The sequence below is a fragment of the Caloenas nicobarica genome, chromosome 14 (genome assembly GCF_036013445.1).
Source record: "Caloenas nicobarica isolate bCalNic1 chromosome 14, bCalNic1.hap1, whole genome shotgun sequence".
Classification (NCBI taxonomy): Eukaryota; Metazoa; Chordata; class Aves; order Columbiformes; family Columbidae; genus Caloenas; species Caloenas nicobarica.
Window position 1 is genome coordinate 6,690,307 of NC_088258.1, and position 25,547 is coordinate 6,715,853.

Here is a 25,547-nt window from a genome sequence, read left to right on the forward strand (position 1 = left end):
CTGTATAAAGTGCTTTTGTACCATTAAACCTAATTCTAACTCTGAAAACTAATCTCTTCCCAATCCACCGGGCAAACACATGCACTCCACGTGGGTACCACCTTGGAGGGATGGGAACACCTAAGCTGGGTTGCCAGAGAACAGACACAGTCCAATTCCAAACCAGAGAGAGTGGCTCCAAGTTGCCCAAACCCATTCAAGTGCCCTGCACACAGCTGGGAGGGAAGAAGAAAAGCACAAAGACACACAAAGCCGCTTTGTTGGAGTTTGAAGTCTTGTCTCTGACCCACAATTAGATGGGCAGCCCCATGGCGTTTGGGATTCAGCTTCTCCTCCAGGGACATTGAGCGTGGCGACATGAATGTTTGAAATGAAACCCAGTACGAAAGGTCTGTGAATTGCAAGAGAATTTTCTTGCTTCTTTACAAATGCAACTGCTACTGTAATGCTATTTAACTAAAAATAACCAACTCAGTTCTAGCTCAAAATGTGATCAGCCCATAAATAGTTAGATAAACTCCTTCCAGGCACATCATGTACTTGATTTCCACTTGCAACATGTACTAAAGCTCTGCTTACGCATTAGCAATGCCTGCGAATGGTAGATGGTAAATTTTCCTTCTTAAACACACAAAACACTCCTGCCTTACTAAAAAAAGGGACATGACTCTGCATTTATACACTGGATAGTTTTTGCTGTTTAAACACAGCCAGAGCAACCACTATTTTTGCAGAGGAGATATTTTAACGTTTGAATTGCGGATTTCAAACAGCAACACGGGCTCTCAAACAAAACCAAGTCTGTGAGGACCTTTTATTTCCAAAACTGCTCAAATGAAGTTTTATTTTGATTATGCTTATCGACTGTGCATGTTTGGAGTGGCAGAGGAGGCTCCAGAGCTCTTCATTTCACTCCACCTTATTTTGCACGTCCAAGTCCTAACACCAGGTTACAAATTCAGAGCCCACTTTGATGGAACATGGTTTGACTACCACGATGTTAAGTTAAACAGCAGTCTCATTCCGTGCTATAATTACTGCAAACAATTTCATCGTCTGAGGTGTGCTTTGCAGCTTTAATGTATTAGCTGATGCTGCTTCTGTCACTGTTCATCACATGAATATTCTCTTTACCTGCTGTGTCTGTGTGTGCCTGAAAGAACAGTAACATTTTTAATGGCATAATTTCCTGGGATGAACTGAAAAGCAGCACAGCATGGTCTGCATTATTTATATGCTGAGCCCTACAAATGGCAGGGAGAATACTGTAGATTTCCTGGAAATAAATATATTCATTATACTGAAGCCTTGTGCACAATGGACTATGTCACTGAAAGAATGTAATTACTACCTCAAAAGTATCATCATTTTGCTAGATTTGTAACCAAAAAAAGAGTGTCTAGACACATTTTAATTCAAAGACAAATGACTCCTTAACCTATCCAAAAATATCTAATGTTGATAAATCTAGAAACAAGCCCTACTGTTGCTGCTAATCAGTAGAAAATTCTCAGCACTTTTACAGCATGAAATAAATTGTAGATTGAGCCAATTGGGAATACTAATGACAGAAGCCATAAAACATTTTGTGACATCAATTATGACTGAAGGAAAAGGACTTGCACCATAGATCAGCGGAATATTTTGCAACTGTGCTTCATTTAAGACTATGATTCCTAAACATGATTTGGGAGTTGATTTGTCAAGAAGGATGTTCAGGAATATGTAATTGGTAGCTATGCAATTGTGGTACTCCTGCAATTCAGCTGTAGCAGCTGAATTAGCTTCGATGGGAGGATGCAAGTCTAGTGAACCTACCTGACAAACCTCCAGACACTAGCTGAGTTTTCCAATCATATTGGAATCAATAATAAATAACCTGATTTGGGATACGGCCTTACAATGGTATGTTAGGTTCAGTCCAGACCTAAAAAGCGATCTGAGAACCAACAAAATCCTCTTTTTAAGGCTCGGATTTGTTTTAATGCGTTCCTTATTGTCACGCACAGACTACCTCCCTGACCACACTCAATAATCAGATTCCAGGGAAATTACTATTTCTGCTTTCTAACATGCAGGATTTACCAGAGGAGGCCACTATTTTCTGCTTTACACACTATCATACGCAGTAAAATTAATTTCAAGTCATCATTGCAATTTCACCAGCTTCTTTTAAAAAATCTATTTATGAAGGTCCTTCCATCCAGATGGAATCGACATTTTAAAAACAGAGAGGATAACAAGAGGAATAAATTGAAATTGGGGCTGTTGCAAGCAGAAAAGTTACAGGGGGGAAAAAAAGCAAGATCCAGGTTTAAATTTCCTTCCCTTCCCTCTTCCCCACCATACAAAAATTATCTCCTTGCCCCAAAATAAACAAATCGGTGGATTCTGAAACAACATATTTGAAAAAGTCTGTTTTCATCCTGATGTAGAATACATTTCCAATAGCTATACACCGGGGGAAAATTATTTCCCAACCAGATACAGCTCGAATTCCTCACACTAGACCCACTGCAGCTCCACACTCAGGACAGGCAATATTTGGCCGCAAGGTGGTTAAACTAAATCTCTCCTCAACACAGAGGAGTTATCCACATTCAGCCTACAATGTTCCAGCCAAATAGTGCTTTGCTAATGATGTCTGCAGTTAGATGACAAATCAGGCTATTTAAATTGCTTCAGCACATACATCCTTTACGCGCAGGGTATCCAGGTAACCATTCTAGCACGGCTTCGAGGTGGGAGGGAGAAAGCAAAAGTGAATTTCTTCAGCTAGGTGGAAAATTAATCCTGAAGAGATGTGTCTGCTTTGTTATGGTCAATTTGAAGAAAAACAATTTAAAAATAATTATTTGAAGATGTATTTTAAAATGTGTAGTTATGCAGGAAAGGACAAAATAATTGTCCTTCAAAAATACAGTAATGGCCAGGTTTATTTCTGAAAATAATTAAAAGTATTTTAAAGCCTTCACTAGGACAGTTTTCTGTACTTTAATACATGTTAGTATCAAAATGCTTCAAACAACATGAAAAATATCACTTCAGAATTTCAGGTGCTGCTGTCAATCACCTTTTTGTAAGTTTAATGCTAACTAAAATATCAAATACTAGATTGTCTGGTTTTTCCTGCCTAAAACAAGCTCAATAATAATTTTAACACCTGGTGAAGCAAATGTTATTGCTGACCAGTATTAGATGCTATTAAGGCTTGCTAATGGCCTTGAGAGCTTTTAGAAAGGTTTAGCTACATCAATGATGTTGGTTTGGGTGGAGATGGGGAATAAGGTGCCTTTTTGCTGCCCTGCCTGGGCTGAGGCTTGTTCAGGGTTTCAGAAAGGGTTTCTGTGGCAAGGAGCCATATAGAACAGAACAGAACAGAACAGAACAGAACAGAATCGTTTCAGTCGGAAGACAGCCTCAGAATCATTGAGTCCAACCATAACCTAACCTAACTCTAGCACTAAACCATGTCCCTAAGAACCTCGTCTAAAGGAGAGGCAGGAGATGGGACAGGCTCCTCCACTGTGGTCTCCAGTTTGGGGGCCCTGGAATTTCTCCATTTCTGTGATTCCCTCCTTGGGCATCCTGAATATTTTAGGTCAGGAGAAGGGGATTCCTCCAGCTGATTCACAAACAGAAATGCTGAGTTAAGACAAGAGGCCAGATGTGGCTCCCCCAGGAGTGTCCTACCATTGCACCCGCAGAGACTCAATAGCTCTGGAACCCCGAAGATTGATGTGACCCCTCCCATAGTCCATCTGGCGGGGGGAGGAGGGGAAAAAGCCTTCGCCTCTGCCTGCAAACCTGCCCATGGTGGGAGACCCACTGCTCTCCTTCACCCCTCGTGCAAGGAGGATGCCTGGCTCCTTCCCCACTCCGGTCCAAGGGACAGCCACAGTATGTGACCCGCTGTGTGACAGAAGGGAAGGGACCATCACAACCTGCTCCGTCCCTGGGGCTCAGTGATGCACACTCCCTTGCTACCTGCCAGCTGTAAAGTCATTTGCCATTTGCCAAGGCAATGGAAATATTCACCCTCTGCTGTTGTCTCTCTTGTGATGCAGACCGTTTTTAAGTGTTCACCAGATCTCTTAAACAGGAAAATACAAACAACTTCCGATATGCCTTTCCTTGAAAACTATTTTGGAAAATATGACTCATTTACTTCTCTTCTGAACAGGAGAAGTAATATTTTCCAGCACTCCCTGAGGATGCATTTAACCAGAAGCTAAGCCAGATGTAGAAACGTCTGCAGAGGTTTTCGTTCCTTTCACAAATAAAAGAGAAAAAAAGGAAAAGAAAGCTGTAAAGCAACAGTCAAGGTATTACTGGGTTTTAAAGCACTGCCGGCCTTTTGATCACCCTTAAAATCAGATCACATCACAGAGAAAACACAGCATATGACCAGCTAGAGAAGGTCACATTGCAAAAGAATGCAGGTGGTCTCATTTTTTAACAGCTAACGTAATGGAAGCACAAATCCTCCAGCCACCAAAGAGCCTCTCCTGGTTTGGCAATTGCCACGTATAATATCTGATGAACTCCGATGTCTCACTGCTTAAAATCCCAGCAGGCAGGGGCTGAAGGAACCAGCTACACAGTCAGAGGGAAAAAATCTTGTATTATTATAGCAGCCACTTATTTTATTCGCCAGAATTAAAACCTCTTCACAGATAAAAGAGGGGATTTTTTTCATCCCACAAAGCAATTTTAGATTTCTATAGAATCATTCAAAAGCAATTAAAATCCTGCTTCTGTTGATGGATTTGTATTCGTTGCTTGCAGTGATGTCAGGCTTTGAAATTCAGGGCTGTTGAGTGTAATTCTTTGGGGCTTCGGAGTCATTGCTGAGTGCCAGAAAATACCTTCCGTAAGTTCACAGATATTAAATGTCTTTGGTAACACCAGAATAGTTTCAAGGCCTGTAGCTATTAAAATCTAGAAGATATTGCAATAAAGAATCAGTGCAATATCAGGCCATTCAATACACTGCAATTTCACCCTTTTAGTGAGTGAATTTTTAGGGAAGGGAGAGAAGAGAGAATCCAATAATCTAATAACAGTACAGTTAGGTAAGAAGGACCAGGGAGCTTTTCCAAACTGTCCTACTGCATTGAGATCAACAGACCACGGAAAATTAAAAAGAAAAGAAGAAAATCCTTCACAAACAAGTAAACAACCCACGACCAGTATCTACACAAAAATTATTCATAGCCCTCATCCATTTAAAGGTCTGTGTTATTTAAACCAGAAAGTGAAGCCTCCAATGCCAGTGTTTGGTTTGGCTTCATTTTATATAACAAAGGAAATTATTGTTAAAAATGTAATTCGGATGTCAGCAACGTGAGGCCATTCCCAATTGCGGAGATGTAAATGGCAGGATTAATACCGCTGTGCCTGAAATCACACGGGAGGGATGAACTCTGATATACGGCACTGAACAAAAGGAACAAGCCAAGTCAAACATAATGGGGTTTAGGCATCTCCTGCAATATAGGTACTATTTTGATCCCTCAGAAGGTCTTTCTCCTGCCAAAAGATGTAGCACATAATAGGAAAAGAGTAGGGTCAACAATATTGGACACAAAACCTTGCAAAAACATCAGCAAAACAATGATCAGTGATTATGACTATTGGCTTATCGGTACCACTGATGTTTTATCGAGATTGGCATCACCCCAGGAATCCGATGTTTGTGGATAAACAGGACAATTTATTTTCTTAGTTCACACTTACTACCGAATTGCTGCATTGTTGCTCCGTGAAAGGCAAATACAGACAAAGTTAGTTAAATAAAGCTCTAATCATGCTGCTGCCTGACATCTGAGATTGTTAGAGGCCACCAGGCAGAACTGGCGGAAGATATGAGCTGGCTCCAAATGATTAGAGCAAAACAAAGTCTTCAAGGACAACAGCAAAGCCCAGCTGAAGTCAGCACGGGAAGAATTTGTCCCTTCTGCTGCTGTTCTGGGTGCAGCTCAGCACTTCAGCATGGCTGGGGCTATGGAGTGCAGTGGGGAGGTCACCATGCTGGAGCTAAAACAGAGAGGAAAGGATGGTTTTCTGTCCTAACTTGGAGCTTTCACTACATGGCCAGCCCAAAAGGAGGTATGTGACCATCCACATGCAGAGCCATCATTATATCACAGATGGATCCCGTATCCTTAACAGCATCGCATCCCACACCGCAGGGAACAAGGGGAGGATGAAAGGCAACAACATTTTTTTTCCATGTTTCTCTTCCTCTAAACTCAGAGTAACAGATACAAAGTCTTGCTCCTGCAAACCATGTTTGAACCATGGCTATCAGGAAATGAAGGTGGTTGAAGGGGGCTCTATAAAAGGTTGTTCATTAGTCCTGCCTTCTTTATGAGCTTCTTTGGTCCCAAAGACAGATGTGTTGGGGAGTGCAGGAGAACAGGGGACTCATGTGTTCAAAGAAATGACAGGATACAGGTCTGCAAGGAATTCCTCCCCCTATCCCTTCAGATTATGGGGTTAATTAATAATAGTTAATTAATGATGTGTCAATCATCATGAAATGCACGCCTGTGTGAGAAAAGCTGCCCCTTGGGGCAATAAGCATTAAGGCCTTCACTGGAGTTATGTTTTAAAGAAAGCCCTTGTGACAATTTCTGTGAAGCCTCAAACAGGATTTTTTAATCCTTTTATCTCAGGATTCAATTCTGGCAAGAGCCAGCCTCTCATAGGAAACCACCTAGCAAAGGTAGTTAAAAATAATTGCTGTGCTGCTGCCTTCAAGGTGAGTTATCTGGAGGACACAGGACAGTGCCAGGTGCTGGTTGTCCCCAACAAAATGGGGATCTTAGGCTGAAACCACCTCAGAAACTACCTTGTCCTTGGTGATGGGGTAGCAGGAACCAGGGGGAGAATGTGACGGGTATCATGCCTGCTGTGAAATGCCTTGTGCCCAAACCAGACACCACATTGCCATGCCCGCTCTTCCCATGGTGACTTCAGGAGGGACAAGTATTTGGACATGAGCACCGAGGAGCTCTGCTCTCACTCCCCCTGCCAGATGAACATCCCAGGCTCTTGGCTGCCAGGACGTTCATGCCCATCTGCTCGCATGGCACGGTGCCTGCTCACAAGTTGTCAGACAATTTCACAGGTGCCAAAAGAGCCTGGATTTCAATAGGTGGCCTGGATATGCTGCAAAAAAATCTCTTCTGCACGGCCTCACTGACTGCTAACGGAGCAGGACCCGGCTGTGCTCACACCGCCCGGAGCCGCGGACTCCCTCCGGATTGGCACTGCCCCTCAGTACCGCAGCACAAAAGCGGAGTCTTCGCCACTGCTTCATGCAAAGCTTTAGTGCCATGAGTGCTCCAGAAATGCATAAAAAGCAGCTTCTGTACCAAAACACCCAGTGCACGCCAAGATAACTTCAAGACAACGTGATGCAGTCAGCAGCACAAAAGCCCAACTCTCCAAAGCAAAGGCACAGGAGGAGCAGAAACCCCCACGTTTCCCCATGGGCAGCAACAAGTGGGTCAGGCAGAGGAAAAAAGGGCTTGTTTTGGGCTAAATTCTTAGTTACCCAGCTCTTGTACCTGGGGTCAAGAGGCTGCAAAAATAGATGGTTTCAACTTGGAGCTGGCTCTGGGAACCAGAAAATTAGGCAGGCAATGGGGAAAGCAGGCTCTGCCCTCCTCAGGCACTCTGTTTTGCTGGTGCCAGAGCCCAGAGGTGTCAGGTTGGCTGCTGCTGTGGATGGGGGGAGACACAGAGGCTCGTGGTGCCACTGGGTCCATGCCAAAGGGGACAGCTGCTGTCCCCCACTTGCCCAGGGCTGGCTCAAACCATCCTCACTGCATCTCATCCTAATGCCAGGAACAACTCCCGGCCCCACATCTCAATCTTATGGAGAAAAACAGGATTTTGCTTTAAGCTGCCTCTGCCATTGTCAGCCCCAGGAGGCAGAGCTGGCATTCGAACCGCAGCATCGCTCTCCCTTCCTCCTGGCTGAGGCTCACTCAGGGCCCCGACACAAAACCTGGGCTTGCAACATTGAAAGGCTGAAAAACCTCTGGGTTTTATGCCCCTGGAATCAGATTTTCTGCTTAGTAAACCCCTAAAGAATCAGATGCAAAAGAGGTTTGTTTGAAAATTTTGGCCAGATTATCATATTGCAGTGATTCAAACAGGCACAAAATACAGGAAAACACAAATATGCCAGGTCAAAATTCTCTTCTTAGGTATCATGAGATAGAATCAAATGAAATACAAGTTAGTCATACTGAAAACTAAAGAAAATAATCTCAATCATTGCTAGATTTCCCCTTAAATCTATAGATTCTTTTTAACATCTTCATTTCTTTTGCTGCTTCATGCCAGCTAATCAAAGCAGTTTAAAATCCATATACAGACTGTGTGTGTCTAAAGTCTATGTGCAATATTTTTGGTAACTACTACAGGTCTCCATGCACAGCCATGGTGTTACTTGTCCTCTGGCCGGGTGACGACCCCTGCATGAAGAATTCAGACCATCGATTAGCAAGGTTTGCAAAAGGGGTTTGAAGTGCTAAGAGGATCAGTTGGATGCTGCTGCTGAGAACAGTATCTGGCTTACGTGCTGGCTTGGGGTATTTTATTATCCATAGCGCATAATCCAGCATTTTAAACCACTTCTATTTACAACCATTTTGCTGTTCCTCCCCTACTCTCCAGCTCCCACACATTTGCAGATGCTATTTACTCTGGGTTTCCGCTACTTCTTCAAATGCAAATGAGTCTTTCAGGCTTTCTCAGTTTTATTTACCCACATGCATAACGTTACAGCAGGGTGGAAAACTGTAAGTTAACAAGTACTAACACTATTGAACCAGACTGAAAATTAAAAAAACAGAAAGTCAGAAATGTCCAGCATGTCCTCAAGCTGTGTTATTAACAGCTATTATGGCTATTTTAAACACTTTTTTTTTTTGTTCATTTACAGCAGTGAGTCACCAATAGCACCACGCCAAGGGCGTAATTTGGACGTGCGCTATGCGCTCTCTCCTAAGACTCTCAACTTTGCCAAAACCTTCCTGTCTCGACCTGCAAGACACTGTTACTTCAGTTGTGCGCCTCTCCCAAAGGCCACCCAGCTTTCAATCGTCACTGACCACGGGACTATGTTGCCTGAACCAGTGACCCCTGGCAAAGCTGGACGTGGGTCCTCAGCCACTACACATGCTGTTTCATTGCATCCATTTCACTGCTGCGTATCTCCTGCCCCTTCCAACAGCCAGCAGCCCTAATTCAAGAAACCTGTAGAAATACTGAGGGCTTGAACAAGCTGGATGTCATAAGAGCCAACAAACTTCAAATAAATATTGGCGTGAGCGGCCAAATCCCCATTTGCATCCTCCAAAGTGGTGGGGATTCCCAGAGCCATCCCTGTGTGAGATAAGGTCCAGAGGCAGAGAGGGGGCAATTTAGCTCCATAAAACATCCAAAAATAACTCTTCTCAAGGGGAGAGATGAGCACGGTGCAACTCGTCTCCAGGATAAAGCTGTGCGTGCTGCTCCAGAGAGAAAATAGCATCAGCCTCTCTCCGGTTTACGCCACAAGTCTTGCACAAATCATTCTCCCTCCCTGAATTTCAGCCTCTTGAGCCTAGTTTAAGGATTATAAATTGTAGAGAAATGGATACAAATCCCCATGAAATGTTTTAAGGGAGCGGTATCTGCATATCCCATTGAAAACATTTTGGATGCATTTTTTTGCTTAGATTTACTAAGGACATCTTACCTCACTGCTACACCAACGAGTCCCCTGTGTGCCAAGCCCTGTTACTTAGCAGTAAATTACAGGTTATGTGTTTCATGCCAGTTCTTCCCTTGATAACGTTTGCTGCTTTTCTGCACTGCTGATACAGGGTAAAATGCAGGAAATAAGAAACTGAAGAACTGAAAGTGGGTCTCTGATTAAAGGACAGAGCCACAGGACTGCATTTCTTGCTATGTATAAAATTAAAATGAAGAAGTAGCTTGATTAAATCAGACACTGAAGATGCTTCTTTCCTAATACACTGTGGTAATGTAAAAAAAGATGTTAGCTGCTGCAGTAACTGGCTTTTAGAGAAAAAATAAACACCAGCATGTCTTTGTTCCCAAAGACTAATTAGCAAGATACCATAAGAACTTAGAAAGCAGCTAATCAAGCAGAGACACTTCACTACTGTAAAATATGACTGCCCACTCAGTTCTTCCTTAAAATGGTGGTGAGAGGCAGGTACAGCCAGTACCTGGGGCCATTTCTGTCTGTCTAAGACTTGAACAAAAATAGATATTGAGCATCATGTTATAATTTGCCGGAAAAACGCCAACAAATGAGTTGAAGAAAAATGCAAAGCTTGAATTGTTTGTGCAAAAAGCCCCAGTCACAGAGACTTCAAGGATGAAGGTTTCTGTGAGCTACAGAGCAAAGTGTTCTCCTGCCAGGAGCTCAACATGCCATGGGAAGTCAGGGGAGAGGGATTTGGGGGAGAATTCACCAGCAGTGGTGGATGGCAGCTTCCCAGTGCTGGGAAGTGGGATGGGGCTGAACCTCATGGACATGGCAATATCCAGCAGAACAGCCCTGGTTTGTTGGAGGAAGGTTCGCTCCCTCCCACCACTGGGGCTTATTGTCCCACCCCGGCTCCGAGCAGCTCCTGCCCAGCTCCAGGAGGGGACAATCCAGGGCAGCTCAGCTTGGGACAGCACAACAGAGCTGGCTCAGAGAGGGAAAGAGGTTTGTTTTCCCCTTCCTGGCTGCCAGCACGGTGAAATGCTGCTATCACGGATCCCTACAGATCCTAATCTAAATGGACAACCTTTGAGCTACCTGGACTTTGCAGACTCTGACTCTGGGGTCATTTCATAAACATGCTTGCAGAATTTGAGAACAAATTTCTCCTGGGCTGGATGGAATTGATCAATATTTCAGCCAGCAGTTGCTGAGCTGTGGCGCAGGGAAATGCAGCACACAGTGACAGACAGAAGACTGGATTTCATTGCTGTCCAGGGGCATCAATCAGCCTCAATCCTGATGCAGCTCCCCTTGAAGTCACTGAAAATTTTCCAGTCTGCATAAATGAGATTTGGACCAGAGGCACTGCTGAGTCCTAAAACACAATTTGCATTGAAATACTGAAGAAGTCTGATCTGATCAACAGGATTAGTTATAAAAGAGAAACACAGTTCCTGCATAATATACTAAAAGCTAAAGAACTAAAATACTACATGGCAACCTCTACTGTCCTTATTTAGGACCACATTCAGATCTCACGCACTTTAAATATCAAGTGATATAATTCATCCAGTTTACTCCAGATTTACTCCTGACGTAAGTACAACCAAATCTTCCTGCCAGTCTCACTCTGGTAAACATTTCAGCAGAGGCATGGTAGGTAAAGATTTGAACGCCCTTAAAAAGCCTGAAATCTCATTGATGAGGTCCACACAATATCTGATTACTGATTATTACTTCCAGCAGCAAAGAAAACATTTCTTCTTCATGATGAAATGCACCCATATAAACTGAACACTGAGACTACCAGCTTCAGCCTTTCCAACCAGTTTAATCAACCTTAGGTCTCCGGTAATACACCTTGTGCAGAACCAGCTTTCTCCAGTGACTGGTACAGTAACACGGCTTAAGCCGAGCGACAAAAGAGCAGCTGGGTTTGTACTTTGACCAGCGAGTGCTCAGTCGGGTTTCACACAGCACATTCCAGTGTGCCCAAGTGTTAATCCTGGAAGGCTTCTAGCATAGCAGCTACTGTATGCATATCTCACTTCTCTGGCTGCTCAGAGAAAACATTGCAATTTGATTTAATTGCTATGTTGACTTATAACAGTATGTTTACACTGGATGCCTGCCAGCTGAAATGCAACAGGTTTGCAAAATGTATTTCCTTAAAACAGCATGATATGCAATGTAATAAGGAAAGCAATCTTCCAGTGGCCCCGATTCTGAAGTTCATTTCAACTCCTCTGACTTGGAAGGAATGCTACCAATTTGGAAGAATTACACCAGCCTAATTGATATGATAATCAGGCCTGAAGGCTGCATTTCACAGGTACAACAGTCACACTGCAGCTTTGGAGAGGGAGTATAAATGTAGGAAATGAAAGCGATTAACAGTTGTTTGTATTATAGGGATTGTTTGGCCTATTTAATATCCCTATCAAAAGATGCATTATTTGTTGAGCAATCCTAAAAGAAAATAAAAGAGAAACTTAAAGAACACTGTTAATCCTTTGTCACTATGACATTTAAAAGCCAGTAAAAAGCCGTGCTTTGCAGATCAAACCAAAAATACTACCATCCCCATGACCTTGGCTGCTACATTTCAGCCCAGCTAACAGCACCTACGTCTTCGAGGCAAGAGATATGCTATAGGACCATGACAAAAGCTGAAAGGTGAGTGTGCTTGTTTTATTTCTGTAGAGCACTAGCTTTGCACTAGACCGTGACTACCGGCTTATTTTGTGACTGGCACGGGGACAGGTCACGTCTCCGAAGGCTGCAGGAACGAGGAGATGCTCCCAGTGGCCAGTATTATTTCTACGGCAGCCAGTTTCAGGAGGGATAGCAGGGGCAAAAGTCACAAATGTGAGCAGCAGTGTTTGATCAGTTCATGAACAGGGTTTCATGAGGCGATCACCTGTGATTCAAGGAGACTGGATTTCATGACCCCGAAAGTCTCTACCGGCCTGGTATCACCCTGATGCTAATTGGTTCTACTTTAAGACTTTAGCTGCAAGCTTCAGCTACTGAAAGAAAGAGCCATGTGGCTCTTACTAATCCTGTACCATGGCTTGTAAAAACAAAAGAAAAGGAAAAAGATGTTAAAAAGATCGGGCAAAACCTAAAGTTGGAACAAAAATGGCTTTTGTCTCAGTTTCGGTCAAAAGAGAGTTCACTAGATACACTAGTATTTCTTTGAATGGAACAAATAAACCTCAATGATTTTATAATGAATACCCTTTCTACACGTTTCTACAAAGCAGCCTATAAAACTAGGAATGAGAGATGTCATACTCAAACACATACCACAGGACACTTTTCTCACAACTCCTATAGCAAGATATCATTTTCTATTTGATCCTATTTGGTTTTTCCATAAGGAACTGTAAAAACCTCTCTTAAAATCCTGGCACCAGAGTATGCTGTAGGAATCCTGACACTAATTCTGCTGGAGCAGAATCTCCCCCTTCAAGAATAAAGCCTTGAGAGGAAAAAAATAGTGTGTTGGTTTTGTTGCTGAGCCAGCTATTTAACTCCACCAGCTAGCAGAAACAAAGGGAAGCCAAATAAAACTATAATGTGCATGTTCCTTTTGAACGACTAAGCCAAAACCCTTTGAAATTTATGGTTCTACACCATCTCTACCTGATAAGCCATTTAGAAAACTGTGGCTGCAGACATCAGTGATCGCGCAAATAAATTTTATTATGCTGTACAAAACTAGTACAGTTAGAGACACTAATCATGGGAGAAGGGGAGGTTGCTATTTTTTTCCTGTCCCATATGGTAATAATTTTCTATGATTGAACTGTTATGAGCTAAATAAAACTACACATTAACTGTAAGATACATTGCAAATACATTAAATCTTCCCTGGAATTTTAGCAAATACTCACTTTTTCTATGATGTATTTGGAATTAGCAAAGGAATTGACACCAGGCTATAGGATTTATAAATAGATTTGGCTTCCTCTGTAATACTTTACAGGCAATTATTTCAGAAATGAAGATGCAGTGCCACAAATAAATAAAATAATTGCAGCTGATGAGGCTTTATTTACCACTATCACATTTCCCTGACTGCTAAGCTTCCCTCCTCTCATCTGCTCCACTAGCCTGAATCAATGACCAGATGAAGAGTTGTCAGTTAATGTCAAATACTGAGCACAAACGGTGCCAAAGGCAGATTCTGGTTTCCCCATTTCCAAATCCTGCCTGGGGCTTTCTGGAGCTGGCTTGCTCCCTGGATAAATGCAATGTGGAATTGGGAGGCTGGGAAAAAGCAGAGCAAGTCAGATGAGTTCTGCAGGGTTTCAAGCCATTTGCCAGGGAGCACATTTTGCGGTGACTCCTCTGCAGAAGTCACTGCCGAAGGTCTGGAGACCTCCCCTTTCACTAGTAGGTGCCCGGCTGTGTCAGGAAAGGTTCACATGGTCCCCTCTGTCTGCCGCAATCCTGCTCAAACAGGTATTAATTCAGTCTGGAAGATGCTGAGTGCAGCTATGTATAGCAAAAACAGCTTTCCAGGTAGTTCATGTGAAATCACAGCCAGGTAGAGACTAGCCTGGCACCTGCTTACTATCCTCTATGTAGCTCACACCATTTCAGTACTTCGGATCTCAGACAGCATGAGAAACTCAAGATTATCAATTTTCCTTGGTATTAGGCCTGAAATCCAACTCTGTTCTCTAAAGAACAGTGGCTCAGTTCAGTTTAACACAGAGATGCAACTCATACTGTCCCCTCCAGAACTCAAGAGATGAACTGCGGTCCTGGTTTTCATTTGCAGCTGGGCACTCAGTGCTATTTAATGGTTGTGCTACCTGGGATTCATGAAGAAGGTCGCTTGTATGAAGAGGCTTATCGACTCAGAGAAAAGCATAATTTCTGCTGTTTTGAAAAGCCATGGAGCTGATAACACAGTAACAACTGAAACACGTAGGATACACCACATGGAGATGGCCTCACTATCCTCCTAGGGCTTCCTTCAACAAGCTGATCTCAGAAGTAGCCATCAGGATGATATTTTATGGTTCTCAAATTAAACTATTTAGAAGAAAATGTCTTTTATGTGGCCAGTCCTGATAGCCAGAGATGTCTGGCCCTGATCTGTGAGTTCCCCATAGCCTCCTGTCCTGAGAAGGCAGACCCAACTTTGTGAAACCTGGATTAGAAGGGTACTCTGCAGAAAAGACAGAGTACCAGAAAAAGCCTGGAAGGTGTTTAGGACCCAAAGAAGGTCCTACAAGTAGTCTCCTAACTTTAAAGCCTGACTTTTTTTTTTTTTTTTGGTAGTCTAGGCTGCTTATTTCTGTATAAAGAAATGATGCTGCAAACCCTTCTGAGAATGTCATCAACGACAGTGAGAGGCCAACAGGACCAGATGCCAAAGGAGCTAGGAAGATTTATGCTAGCCAAGCATCTGGCTCCCTGTTCACTGTTACCAGAATGAAGACAAATGCTTGCAAACATCATTCAAAATCAGTAATGTGTTGAGGAATGCTCAGCACAAACGCAGCAGCATTGCTACTGTAAGGTGTGGTGCCTGGGAACACAGCTGCTGAATGCTCTAATGCTGCTTTTTCCAGAGGTGTATGTAATGCAAAGAGCAGTGAGAAAACAGGGTGTTGCTGCCCTTCAAATCAAGCAAAGGGAATGATTAAGACATCATCATTTTCTGTTATTGTTCTAGTGGATGGTAGTAATTGCTTCTACACAGAAACGTGGCTATACCTCTATTGTCATCCATCATCTTGCCAAGGCTGTGTATACTACAGTGGAAATTGTAAACTTTTGATTTGACCTCATTAGCATTCCCAGAATTACAATGTCATACCAATGATAAAGATTGAGATTATCTGCATCTGAGCAAATGGAGAAGAGACAAAACACACACTATGTAAAAAGCCAACGGCACAACCGCAATTCTGCCAAACACTTAAGGGCTGCTTGAACCTGCGTAGCTCTTGATTTCACATGGGGGACAGGACACAATTAGGAATTGTGCTAATATGCATGAAATTTGCAGATGTAGGCGGATGGACCCATGCATTGATAGTCTGAGGATTCTGAAAGAGGGCAGAGAAAGGATGGGAAGATGTTGGAGAAGATGCTCCCTGATACCACCTTCCTTCTGACTTGTCAGTATTATCTGTGCTTCCTCTGACCTCTCCCAGGCAATCAGTGGTCTACTAGAAACACGAAGAAATTTGCGTGCAGTTAGGGAAATAACACACAGTCCTTTGGCCTTTGCACAAATGCCATGTGCTGCCTGGAAGTTCATAGGATTTCCTTGTGATTCCCAGCACAAATGCACATAAGGAGGGTCCCTACTCAAACTTGGGTTGAAGGAAAGCAGAGTCAATTATTTGGCCCTTCTGGCAGTCAAATAAGATCAAGTCAAATCTGTACTTGTCTGAGGTCAGTCTACAGCAACATCTATAGTGAAACAGGGAATTTCTCAATCTCCAACCAGAAGCTTACCCCCTGAGCTGTGCTCCCTGCTACAGCTGTAACACAATGCCAACACATATTCCAAACCACTCATTTTCAGCTATTTTAGTCTTTTATGGACCATCCTAGAGGAAATTAACTGAACTTCCCTACAGTGGAAACAAAAGAAAGAAATTAATTTATTATTCCAGTAGTACTCTTGATACAGATATTGAGTAGCTTCATTAAACATTTTGCAGCCCCGAGTGTCTTTGCTAAACCCTCTACAATAAGCACAGAGTCATTTTCCTTATTACAACACAAACATATGGGTCAGGATTCAGAACTCATTTACATCTGCTTTGTATCTGAATAACTTCCCTCATCTCAATGGGATCTGGGCAGGTGCAAATCAAGGCTGCATCATCCTAGTCCTTTCCTTTCTCTCTAGATTCATTACCTTGCAGTACCACTCTCAGATAAACTCATTTTCACAGTGTCAGCAGAGCCACAGCCAAATGACTAATACAACCCTTTAATACAAACAACAATAAATCAACGGATTAAATTATAATTTATCAGACAAATACTATTTAGCTCTTCCAAAAGCTGTTCTGAACTCTCTTGTCTGGTCATATTACAGAGGAGCACTGACACTAGATAAAGCTCAGACCTGCAGAGTAAGTTTACATAAGGAAGAAATGCTGAAAACATCCTGTATTTACGATGGGAGATTTCACAGAGATCAGAGTGAATAACATTCCTGAGAAGACTGTAATGTATCTGAAGTCTCCTCAGTATCTCTTCCAAAGACCAGCCCACCATGGCAAGGTTTCAACAGCCCCTGAAGCTCTGCACTCAGCAGCAAGCCCAGGGAACCAGACGCCACAACTTTGAGAGATACTACAGCAAGATTTTAACTGCTTAGAAAATGGCAACAGGCTATTCCACCACAATTTCGCTTTATAACACAGACTTTTTTTACTTACTTCATTGGTTTGAACAATGCTTGTCCGTAATTCTGGAATGTCATGATCAGCTTCAGCTGGGTGCCTCCTGATTTCATCGCTGTGGGAAAACAAAACAAAAAACTGCTTTAAAATGCTACATGTGGATGTACTTACATTCAGCTTCACTGAAACAAAATCATGTATCTTTGCTCTATATTAGATTCAGCACTGTGGTATCCAAGCACCAAGCAGGGTAATCTTAAATGGACAACAGATTATTCAGCGGGTGCAGAGCACAGGGGAGGGCTTTGAGCTGCCAACCAGAACTAAAAATGGACTGTACTCCCTGATATGTCTTTGTCTTCTTCAAAAGGCCACTATAGGCTCCATAAGCACCCTAACTGAACAGCATGTATATGAACAGACCATTGGAGTCTTGTTTTCTCCACCGCCAGTCGCTTTTTTAGTTTCTTTTGACAAGGAACACACATTGGGAAAGGAGATGGAGAAGACAACCACAGCTGGGATGTGCAGCCCAATGCACAGCAGACATCCTTAGTCAAAACTATGAACAGATACTGCAGCAATCTCTGATCTCTGCTGATATTTTAATAGTTGTTGCTGAGCAGTAGAGATATGTAAACTCATCTCCTCTATGCACAATGGATATGCATCCAGTCCCAACCATTAACTGTGAGGGATCCCCAAGTGGCTCATACATGAGAGCAGAGCTTTGCAGTGGGTTGCTGGCTCAGGGACTGTGGTCCACGCCACACACCAAGGGCAACTTTGCCCAAACTTTAAATGCACTCACTTCCCAGTTGAGAGCCCATGCGAATTTAAGACTTTTATTCATACCAACATAATATCATGTTTAACAGTCAGATTATAGTGTTTCTAAAGTCAGAGTGATTTTTTTTTATATATAAGAATTCATAAAAATGCATTTTACTTGATGATAAGGCTGCTTAAGAAAGATAAACATATACTTGGGCAAACTAACTGCTTTTTTACCATCTCAAACAAAACAGCTCTGAATAAATGAAATGACCTATACTCTGACTCCTTAATTCATTTCTGTGTTCAAGAAGGCAGGCCATGGCAGTCATGTCTGTATGGGTGAGTCGGTCCTTTAAAAATGCTTCCTACAAATGATCAGATAATCAATCCCTTTCTTTACAGTTCTGACAAAACCTGTGTCAACTGGAAATCTACACAAATGTCAAGTTACCTTGCCCTGTAAATTTTGGCTTAGAGTTGCCCTTGTTCCACCTATATAGCTTGTACATTTTTTTTCTCTAACCAATGCCATTAGCTACACATCTTTTTAATTACTCATCACTATGCCTTATTACTGATCACCTCTCTTTCAGCACTTGCAATCTACATTTTTGCAACAAAATGCTATGCAGACCTGGTTAGTATAATTATACTTCTGGAACAAAATCTCTCCTGCCTTGCTGTTTTGCTGATCCCAGCCTCCTCTTGCATTTTCAGTTTATCCCAAAGGAACAAACAAATAATTAGAAACTAAAGGGCATTAAATAACTTGCACTGAACAGGTAAAGCAGAGGCACGAGGCTTTCACACATTAAACTCGCTCTCTTGTGCAGAACAGGTCCGTTGATCTGCACCTGAGGGAAGAAGGAGCAGGAGACCTTTTCATACCTAGCCCAGAGCCTGAAGGCAACGAAAAGCAGCAATCCTCCAGCCAAAACCCCACGTTATGCTGTCCTAGGATCACCACAACCCAGTTATGCGCTCTGGAAATGTTCCTGGTCAGTCTGGACAGAAAACAAGCAGCTGGAGCTGCCCTGGCCTTGTGCCTGCAGGGACCCATGGCCATGCCCAGGACTAGGCCTTGCCACCTCCTCTGCCCAGCTGCCGCCAAAGGCACATGGTTTGTCCAGCTCTTTAAGGTATAACCTGTATTTGCACTCCTGTTCATGCGGGCTATCTCCATTTAGGTCAGTAATATCAGCCTCAGCAGCAAAGGGCAGATTTGCTGCCTTTCTGTCAGACATGACTCTCTCCACCTCCAATGAACTCAACCTGGCTGCTTGAAGACTGCTCACAGCAACCAAAGACTGAATGTTTTTTTCTCTAAAATAGACGTAATTTATGCTTCTTCATTCAATTCTGAGGAGCTTGAGGCTTAGGATTGGCTCCATCTCCTCTGTGAGACACGTATATCCAAAATATAGCAAAGATTCTGTAAACCCATCAGAGAAAAGGGAAGGATAGAACCTATTTTGAGGTACAGCTGCAAAGCCAAATTTTTGGGAAATCACAGCAATGCAAAGAAGAAGAAAAAAGGATGATCCAGCGTGCCCTTTTCTAAGCTCAAAGTTTCAGATACACTAAGAGGACTGGTTTCTCAGCAAATTGAAGCCACTCGGCAGATAATGATTTTGTTAGCAGCCGAACTCAACAATGACTGTGTCATCATCAAGCAGGGAAATGTATGAAGAAGATTAATAATCTAGAATAATTCTTCCATGAGGAACAAAGGCCTGGTTTTCTGTCAGAAGGAATTGAGCTGAAGTAAGACAAAAGCATCTCCGTGGTCTTTTTAGATCCATCTTATTGTATTGCCTTAATTGGTTGCAATAGTAGCCTTGACCAAACACAAGTTTTGCTGGCATGTTGTCCCTCCACTGCTGCCAGGAGTAAACTCTGGATGTCCCCAAAACAGAGAGTGACATTGGTGGGAATGGTGTCCCATCATGCCTTACAGCAGGGCATGCTGGAAGCCACATGCATTGTGGACAATAACCCGTGCCAGAGCTCCACGTTGGCTTCGCCCCACATCATCTGGACTCTCATGCACATACTCTCACTCTGTTCGTTCAGTGACACAGATGTGCTGGCCAGGCTGGAGGTGATTTAAAGCTACCCTCCAAGTCCAGACAAGTTAAAGTCTAACATTGTAATCCCTGCAGAGAGGGAAACACCTGAGCTTAGACTGTGCTTTTGAACTCAACAAGACCCTTCATGCACCTCTAAACTAAGTAGACTTGGGAGCAGTCCAGGATGCCCAAATCTTGGGGGTGGCAATGCCAGAAACAAACAGATCTCATTGGAGGTGATTCACGCAGACCTCTAGGTCACATTACGTCCCTTGTCCTAACTTAGTGCTACATCTGCTTACTGGCTTCCCTCACATTTTCTGAGCTGTATTCCTTCAGGATCTCCCTTTCCTACTCATGCCTCAGTTAAACACGTCCCTCTGGCCATTATGGCCAAACAGTGGGAGCCCTGTCATCTTCCAGGAGCTTATGCCAAACAAACATTGTTTGCTTATGTGGAGATGCCCTTGTCCCCTTACCTACTGCCCACAGGAACATTTCTGAAGAATTTACTATACCCAGAAGGAACATACACAATTTACAAAGAAACTGGAGGATGCCACATCATTGCCACCTGTCACATCTACGATCAGCAGGCTTAGGTATTTTCAAGAAGGCCTTGCAACGTAAGGCAGTACTGACTCCAAAGGAACCACTAGTCACACTCAGAATTCACCTTTTCTTTTAAGGTTTCTGAATATACTCTAATATCACAGGTCATGAACAGCTCTGTAAAAGACTTCACAAACCTGGTAGCTCCCAGCAGGTACCTCAAATCAAATCTCATACAGCTTCTGGACATGCTGGCACAGTGTTAAAAACAAATCCCGATACAATCATTACTTTTTATCTCCAGGCAACTCAAAGCCTCTCTTTTCCCCCCAAAGCTGAAGGAAATGGAAAGCAGCAATAACCTTTCCTGTTAACCCAGTGCAAGGGCTTCTGGGTGCGATCAGAAATCTTCCTAACTTCAGGAGGCCTTGCAAAAAATTCCCTGAGATATCTTTTGTTTGAGTGCCTATGGGACTAGAGTCTTTTCCAAAGACTAGTGAAATTGGTGCGATTCCTTCTGTTTTCTCTGATAGACTTCGGATCAAGCCTTCAAAAATCCCCACTCCATTTACATCTATGAGCCTGTTGTCAGGGCCACATGCCATGTCTGCTACTTCCCCACTTTGTCCTCTCACCAATACAAGAACTGAATTCCCCTCCTGATCCAGAACACCATCCGACATAAAAGATACACTACCTATCCTCTCCCAGTTATCTTTTTATAACTGTGTGCTACAAGGTTTCTGACTCTCTCTTCTAAAGCATCTGGTACTACTTCCTGATAAAGACCAAAGGCTCCCCAAAGGGATTTGACCCAAAAGGATCTGGAATTTGAACTGATGTGGCTTTCCAGCCCCTCTGTTTTGCTGCACAATAGCCCTCATCCCACTAGCCTGTCTAGACCGTGTGGTCTTCTGATGGAGAGCAACAGTCCCAACAGGATCTCTGAACCTGGCTTTTGGTCAGAATCCAACAAATATTTTAAATGTATTTAATTATGCAATGCTAATGCCTGAGAAGTGAGATCCAGTCAAAGCCTGGGATGCAGTAACATCTGAAACAGAGGACATCCAGATCCATTTTGGATTCATATTTATAGACCAAGCCTAAATCTAACATAAACATGTTGATTTGCTTTAGCAAGTAATAGTCTGCCCCAGGCTAGAGACATGGCTCTGTTGAAGCTGTAAAGAACATATTTCAAAACAAATTCAAGCCCTCATCGTCTCTTAATTTGTTCTGGTTCAGCCAATTCCGCTAACTTGTTTTTAAAGGCCTTTCTTGGTTTAGTCAAGACAGTAAAAGACTTCTGGAGGGGAAGAGATCTGTGAAATGATTCAGAGGCTTTGTTGTACATTTTAAGTTGCCCCCTTTCATCTGGAATTGTACATTAAATCAATCTGTTGACTTTTGGCAGATTCATTGTTTTCTTATACAGTAAATCAATGGTGCTACATCGCATTATGTTTTTCACATGTTCTCAATTGCACTTTTTCCCTTCCTTTGGATGCAATTTTTATAATTTCCTTTAGCACCACAATCTAGGTTCAATCTTTAGCATTTTGTCTCTTTCTTTTTTTTTCCCCCTGACTTGAAGCAGAGTCCACCTTAGTTAATCGCAGCATTTACTCACTGCTTGAGTAGTCTTGCGTGCTTGTTTTCTAATTAGTGCCTGTACAAACTGAAGGCATCACAGGTTCAGAAATGAACTCAGTCAGGTAATGTTTCCAAACCTTCCCAACCTCTAAAACCTTCCAAACCTTCCCTGCCTCTAAAATGCACCGTGCCACATTTGTTGTTAAACTGCTGACAGTGCTGCCACAATTATGCACAGACATCTTGTAAATATGCAAGAAAATAGCTAACTATGGTTATTTATGCATGCAATAAACAGTTATGAAAGGCAAAGGAAATATGCAATTGCCTGTGCTTGTGCTTCTTCTGAAAACTGGGTTTCAGTGCTCAGTGGAAAAACAATTCTCCCTGGGCTCCTATTTATGGCAGGAGGAAATTTTCAGTGAATTAAATCAAATTAAGAGCTATCCCTTTATGCTGAACAAAATGAATAGGAAATACATATATTGATGCAGGGCACAGAATACATCCTCAGCTTGAAAGCTCTGGGTAACCCTGTCCTTTTCGAGGCCAGCTCTAGGTGTCACTGTGGGAGCTGAATGTGATGCTCCTTCCCATCCATGGATTTGTTCCATTTAAACTTTAACACCAAGAAAATGTCACCTTGGTGCTCCCTGCTCTTGGGAATTGCTTCTGTCACCGTTTTCATTTTAAAATAACACTGCACGTTACAGAGTCGTGTGAGCAGTTCTGATAGATGGAGAGGGATCAATCTGGTCACCAGTCTCCTTCATAAATAATGCAAGCTGAGCAGAGAAATTACAATGTGGCTAAGAATGCTGTATAGCTGCACTTTGGATCTAATTACTGTAGATATCAAGAACCCACACAGCAAATCACCTAATTCTGTTAGAGCCAAAGCAAATTTGAATACTGGGAAGAAACTGGATAAAGCAGTATCCCATTTCATCTAATGCATGTAAGCCTGTATATTTAATTGCTGTGCTTTCAAAAAGAAGCCTGGAGATTGGGCATTATGAAGATTCCCATTTATTTTATACTTCTAACCTGACATCTTTGCAGCTGCCTTAAAAAAAAACCAAACAGACAAATTAGAAAATATGCAGGAATATGCAAAATAATATAACAGCCCTATAAATGTCCTTTGGTCAAATGTATTACTCTTTATTAATCAGCTTACACGCTTTTGAATCCCTGCTGCTGCTCTGCAGTAAAGTTGAAAACTGGCAGGTATTATTTTAAAAGACATAGTTTTAAACACCCAGAGAATCTGCAACATAAGAGATGCTGCACCATGTGAAAAAAAAAATATATATATTAACAATATGCTCTTTCTTGCTTTCTAACCTGACTGAAAGCTCCTGAAACTCCACAGAGGCAGGCAGTGGATGCTACCAGCAAAACTCAGATCCTGGCATCTTTATACTGGCAAAAGTCCCCTTTCATTTCCATAGGCTTGATTTTAGACTGGGATTTATGTGTAGGAATCATTCCCTGTCAGTTCCCACAGCGACCGATACCAATACCAAATGTACCTCATGGTTTAGTTTATGGAAATTATACTGAATCATTGACAGAAACCATGGCTCTATGTTTTTCTTAGGGGCACAAGAGGCCCTACCGTGCTCTGAAGAGCCTTGCTCAAACATTAACAGAGAGACAATCCCATAGGAAATTGCTAATAACAATCATAAATCTTCCTCTGTGGGCCCGTGGCCCTTTCCCCCCTTTGATCTGAAAGCTCTATCAAAACCATAATTAATGGAAACCTCATGACACATCTATATGACACATTAGGTGAAATCATGTCCCCAGGGAAGTAAATGGCAAAACTTCCACTTACATCACCCAGGTCAGCATTTCACTCCTGTTTTTTATGATATCCATTCTGCTGCTGGGTTAACTGAAGCATCGAGAGGTTAAGCAACATTCCCAGAAGCACAAGTCAAGATCAAGCTCAGAAGATCAAGCAAAGAGAGAGTACTAAACTGTGCTTCTAATTCCTACCTCCCTTCTTCTCCCACCAGCTTCTACATACCTACATCGACCTTAACCATCTCCCTGCTCTGCAGAAGTGACAAAATTTATAGCTCAAACGCCACCAAGTTTGCTGCAAACACTGCTCTCCTCCTGCACAGACAACACCGTTGAGCTCTAAAGTGTTGAAGAGGTAAATAGAAATCGATACACTCAGCAGCCACGCAGCACAAAACACCATTACGGCCAATGCATTTTGTGTAAACCTCAACAGATGAGCCAGGAGATGGTTTGGTTGAGCATCATCTCTGCACAGAGCTGGGGACAGCCTGGTCACTGCCTAGGGCACTGCTGCTCTCTGCGGGGGGACAGGGAAGGGCACACCTTTTCCTCCTCGATGGATGTGCTCAAAAACCAACGTTAACACACATTATAAAGTGCTGGCTCAATCCCCAATCACACGTGTCACTAATGTTCCAGAAATCATTCAGTTTTGAGGGGAGAGGTTGTGGCAGGGGAGGACTATGTCAAGGACAAAATCACCTGGGTCGTGTCCATACAGTGCCCTTGTTACCTCCAGCACAGACTAGAGGAGCACGGGCAGAGCCTGCTGCCATCCACAGTGTCACATCTGAGCTAGAGAAGGGAAAACACACGGTTTAACTGTCAAACGTGAGCTCCTTAATGAATCCCTCCGACCCCGAGTTTTGGGAATAGAAAACCCATCACAGGTTCATAAACAAGCCTATGTTTGTTCTTTTTCATGAGCTAGGTGTCCACCGGACCTTTGAATACAACACGTGGAATGGCATCTGCGTACTGCAAACTGCTTTACCCAAAACCCTGCCCTGGCAGAGTTCAGTGGAGAGCTGTGTGCTGAGCACAGCTCACTAAGGAGGCGAAGTTCTCCTGTGGCATTCTGCATTTTACACCTACTCTGTCCGGATCAGCTAAATCAGCCCACTCTTGATGACCAAGGATCCCCCTTATTCCTGCTCAGCAGCCCCTGTGATTCACACAATGGAAACTGTAAACCTTAGGGCTGCTCATGCTATTCTTGCCCAGGCCGTTTCCTGCTGAAGCCAGGGGAATTTTTGCCTTGCAGGGTTAAAGACCTGCTGACCTCATCTGGCAGTGCCAACACACCATCAGCACTTTTACAGAGCTCCTGCTATTTCATCCCTCTGAAACAGACTTAGCAACCTTGTGGTCAGCGTAAGTAACTTAATTTTCTGCGTGGCCGGCAGAAACCGCTGGCTGTGCTGCAGCTTTCTACCTCTGGAAACCGCGGGGTGTGCATTTGTTTAGCATCCCAAGGTTTTCGTTTAGGCTTGTGCTTTTTTTTCCCCTCTGCATCTACACAGCTAAATTCAAGGAGACACACATTGCTATTAAACAGCCCTAGAGAAAAACCCCAAACTGTGTCACCTTGTTTAACCAGAGCCA

General features: G+C 43.0%; 1 protein-coding gene across 1 annotated transcript in view; it reads right to left on the reverse strand.

Moving 5' to 3' along the window:
- Nucleotides 1-25,547, reverse strand: part of FAM20C (FAM20C golgi associated secretory pathway kinase) — a 60,080-nt gene that overhangs the window by 30,292 nt on the left and 4,241 nt on the right. The window contains exon 3 of the mRNA XM_065644593.1: nt 17,167-17,245. Within this exon, the coding sequence (XP_065500665.1) occupies nt 17,167-17,245 (79 nt within the window). The remainder of the gene's footprint in view (nt 1-17,166; nt 17,246-25,547) is intronic.